At 36.7% G+C, this 4,325-nt stretch overlaps 1 protein-coding gene across 1 annotated transcript in view; it reads left to right on the top strand.

The window, feature by feature from the left end:
- The first annotated feature begins 1,662 nt into the window (after positions 1-1,662).
- The window catches only part of olah (oleoyl-ACP hydrolase), an 11,667-nt gene continuing 9,004 nt past the window's right edge, over positions 1,663-4,325 (top strand). The window contains exons 1-3 of the mRNA XM_036145660.1: positions 1,663-1,986; positions 3,033-3,171; positions 3,547-3,646. Of these exons, the coding sequence (XP_036001553.1) occupies positions 1,716-1,986; positions 3,033-3,171; positions 3,547-3,646 (510 nt within the window). The 5' untranslated portion in view covers positions 1,663-1,715. The remainder of the gene's footprint in view (positions 1,987-3,032; positions 3,172-3,546; positions 3,647-4,325) is intronic.

The raw sequence follows: 4,325 nt of genomic DNA, 5'->3' as shown, positions 1-4,325 counted from the left end.
AACCGGAAGAACAGCGCAGACACAGTCAAACCACTTCCGGTTAGTTCCGTCAAAATAAAAGCACGCTCAGCACGCTGAAATGTAGAATAATGTTCAGTAAGTGAAATACATGGCAGTTGTCTCAAAATATTAGATTTTTAATCTAATGAAACAAATCTAACAATCTAGTGAATTTTATCTTATTACCTTTATTCTTTCATGATTTCACCCAACAGAGGAAACGGAACAAAGGTTATCCAGGTAGGAAATCAGAATTATTTTTATTCTGTGAATTTTTATTTCGTTTTTGGAAGAAAAAAAAGAGTTATATATGATATTTTTTTAATCAGAGATGGATTTACCTTTTTTTTATGTCCCACGGTTTGACATCTGAAAAGTCTTATAGCTTATTTTTGACGATGTGGCTCATATACGCTTCTTCTTTCAGCTTTTCTGTTTCAGAGGACCCACACAGCGAGTCATCTGTCTCCATCTATAACCTTGTCTTTTGCATCATGAACATACGGTGTACATTTTACTTATTTGTTTAATAACGTTACCTGCAGACAGTAACCAGTAATAATAAATAATGCTGTTAATTTGCCTTTTTTCATGCAGGATTAGTAATTATTTCAGATATTTGGTAAGTATCTCAAATTAAAAGGATACTAAGACATACATATGGTGCATAAAAGAGTAAGAGTCTAACAAAGATAGATATAAAAACCTGAAATAAAACATAAATAAAACAAAATCAATCTACCAACAGTTTATTTACTCAGCCATTTAACCCAGCCAATAAAGGTGAAGAAAGTGCATTGTAAATTAAATAATTTAAATACTAAGATAAAGAAAACCACAGAACAACATCAGGCAAAGACTGAAAATAAGAAGCAGAGTCTCTGGCTGCTGCTTGCTATTAAAAGTCAGCCTGAATAAATGAGTTTGTGGAGCTGGTTCTGGAGTCTAGTTCACTCATAAAAGCTTAAAGCCTGCCATGAATATGATCATTTAAAGGCTTTTCTGACCGCTGCAACTGATTTCAGAGCTTTTAGTAATTTTTCTATTTGATCCCATTTTAATTACCGTATTTTTACGTTGAAAGGTAATAACACTTCAATTTCCGGTGTGTCTGGATTTCTGTAGCTGGCGTCAGTTCAAGGCTCCTCCTCCTCTGAGGGAAACCCGTCAGGAAATGCCAACCGTAGACAAGAACGTCACTTCCGGAACAGGGAACACGTCATGTTTGACATTAAACAAAAAAACTGGTTCAACGACTATAAAACTTCACCATAAAACTTCCGTTAAGAAAAACCTCTGATTTGTAAATATATATATTTACACATGATAGTTTATGAGGAGGATTAACACACTTTCTAACACATTTGTCATAATTTAAAGTATTTTTAGGCCAGAAGTCAATGTAAATTAATATTTAAGTCACTGTAAATATTTTCAACATTTCAGAGAAACTGTAATTATAACATTAGAATTTCTTTCTCTCCTGTTTCTCATATCCTTTTTGTCAACATTTTTGTTTAATTAAATTCTGAGTTAAAATGTTGATATTGATAAATGCATTTATGATTATTATCTTTGCTTTAATGATCTCTCAGCTTTAATGGCGTGACAATGTTTTTATATATTTCATATTTCCACCTGTGTTACGTCCCACAGCTCAGCCCGGCTGACTCCAGGCAGCCTGCAGGGATGGAGATGCTCACTCCACACTGTAGATGTCTCCAGAAACACAGGATTTCACTGCTGCCCCGTTGCTGAACCACAGAAGAAAGAAACCAGGAAATGTTGCAGGAGGAGCAGCTGCAGCAACAGGCTGGATTCCTTCGGTTTGGCAGAGAAGCAGCTGGATAAGCAGGATGGAGAAGGTGATCAGCTGCTTCAGGAGGAAGCCAGAAGCCGTGACCAGGCTCATCTGCTTCCCCTGGGCAGGTGGAGGCTCCATCCACTACGCCCGCTGGGGAAACATCCTGAACAGCTCCATAGAAGGTAACCCAGCCCTGGAGGACCAGGAGCTGCACTTTGACCCTTTTATCCAACATGTTTGCTCATCGAGTTACACAAAAGGTCCCCCAGTCTGCCCAGGAGGCAGGAAGATCAGCTGAGGCCTCGTGGTTCTGCAGGTTTACAGCCAGAAGTGCTGTTTCAGAGATATTAGACAATTCTACGGGTTAATTTATGGATTTAAAATGTATTGAAAATAACTAATTTTAAAAGCTGCACAGAACAGCGTCCACTGTGCTGCAGAAGGATAAATCTCCTAAAGAAGCAGATTTACCTGAAAGTTTGGTCCATAACTTTCCTCCATCTGTTTCCTGCCAGCAGCAACATGTTGAAGATAAAATAATAATACGGCCTGAAGAGGTGCTGGGACATTTTATGTTAAAGATTAAACGCTTTAAAAATAAAAATCACAATGCACTGTTTTATTTTGGTATTTTTCTGACTTTGTAATGATCAAAGCTTTTTACTCCACTCAGCTTTATTTTATTTTAGCATAAACCAGAGTAATACAATTTATCTTTTTGAAATAATGGCTTCTGTGTGTCAAATGGACATTTGATTTATTGTTTATGTATTTATAATTAATCCCATTAAACAGTATGACAGGAAACAGGAATTTAGCTCCATCAAGGAGATTCCTGAATACTTGATGATATTGATGATGAAACATTTCTAAAGACATTTTTCATTGTCTTGAAGACAGGAACTTATGGAGCTAAATTGGGGTCAAAAGTTTTGTTAATTTTAAAAAAGAAATTTTAATTGAAAAACTAACTTGAAATTGAAAACTTAAAATACAATCTATTTAAAATAAAAAAATTAGTTTTTCAGTTAAAATTTCAGTTTTTTCAAATTGACAAAACTTTTGGCCCCAATTTAGCTCTATAGAACTTCCAGTCCAGTCTTATTCAGCTTTTAGGCATAAGCTGTACAGTTTGCTCACAAAAAAGAAAATTATCTCAAATGTTTGCTTCCCTGCAGCTTAATGAGCATTTTATAAAATAACAGGAGTTTGTTCATGTTTGCTTCAGTGTTTGCGGTGAAACTCCCGGGCAGAGAGAGTCGAGCCAGAGAACCGTTCTTCGAGAACATGCAGCAGGTCGTGGATGAGGTCATCTCTGCTCTGCTGCCGCTGCTGACAGAGAAACCGTTCGCTTTGTTTGGCCACAGGTTGGACAATAATGCCGTTTGCTTTGTTTATTTTTAAGCGGGGTTGGGTGGCGTAGTTCTGAGTAGTGAGTATGCTCCATACAGCGGTCGTTGATTTCAGTTTGGAGAATCAGAATTAAAATGTCCTGGAGGAGTCAAACCAACAACCCATCAGAACTTCAACCGCTTAAAGCAAACTAGATGTTCTAGAGAAGTTTAAATGAAGAGAATGATCCTCTGCTCATTATTCAGGAAGAGACATCCGTCTCTGTTGTTGCTATTCTCTATCCTCTCTTAGAAGCAGGTAAGATACTGACTGCTGAGAACTACCCCCACATATCCCCCCGTTACAACAAACCGCGCCTTTAATTTCTTTTTAAAAACATTTTCTTTCAGTTTTGGAGCTCTCACAAGCTTTGCTGTTGCAGATGATCTGAAGAGACGACACGGCCTGGAACCGGTTCACATGTTTCTGTCTGGAGCTTCAGCTCCACACGTGAGTTCATCAGCATCGGTCCTGATGCAGGACCCACAACCTGAGGTGGTGATCCGGTTAATTCGTGGTTCTGGTCACCAATGAGGACCTCAGATGTTCTATAAACCTTTTCTGTGGCTGTAATGTTGAACAGAGAATCTTTAATTAAATTTTATCTCAAAATACCGATGATTTATGAGCACAGAAAAATCAACTAATATAAGAAAAATAAAATGATATAGTAAATTATATATTATAAAGTAAAATAAGACAATAACTAATCTTGGTTAAAAATTTGAAATATGGAATATAAACAGAAAAAACAGATTAATAATGGCTAAATTAGCAAATTAAATACAATTTGGTTAAATCTACTTTAATCATCTAAGTGGAACATCTCCTGAAAGTTAGATTTCTAAGTTGGAAACTTGGAGTTTTCTCACCAATCAACTGTAAAAAAAAAAACAATAATTCATATACAGAATTTATTTTAGCAGAAGCAGGTTAAAACATCGTTATACAGTGAATTTGGAAAAGTCCTGGGACAAAACAAGTTATTATATTCACAAAGATCATCTGAGCTCTTTAGCCTAAAGTTTACTACCTAGAGTCTGAGCTTCTGCACCGAGATGCTGCTGAGAGCGACTCTAAGGAAATTACAGAACGAGGTTGACCCCGTTACTAGGTGTGAGGGTCTTTT

The sequence above is a fragment of the Fundulus heteroclitus genome, chromosome 13, assembly GCF_011125445.2.
Source record: "Fundulus heteroclitus isolate FHET01 chromosome 13, MU-UCD_Fhet_4.1, whole genome shotgun sequence".
Classification (NCBI taxonomy): Eukaryota; Metazoa; Chordata; class Actinopteri; order Cyprinodontiformes; family Fundulidae; genus Fundulus; species Fundulus heteroclitus.
This window is presented reverse-complemented; position numbering and strand designations above follow the sequence as displayed.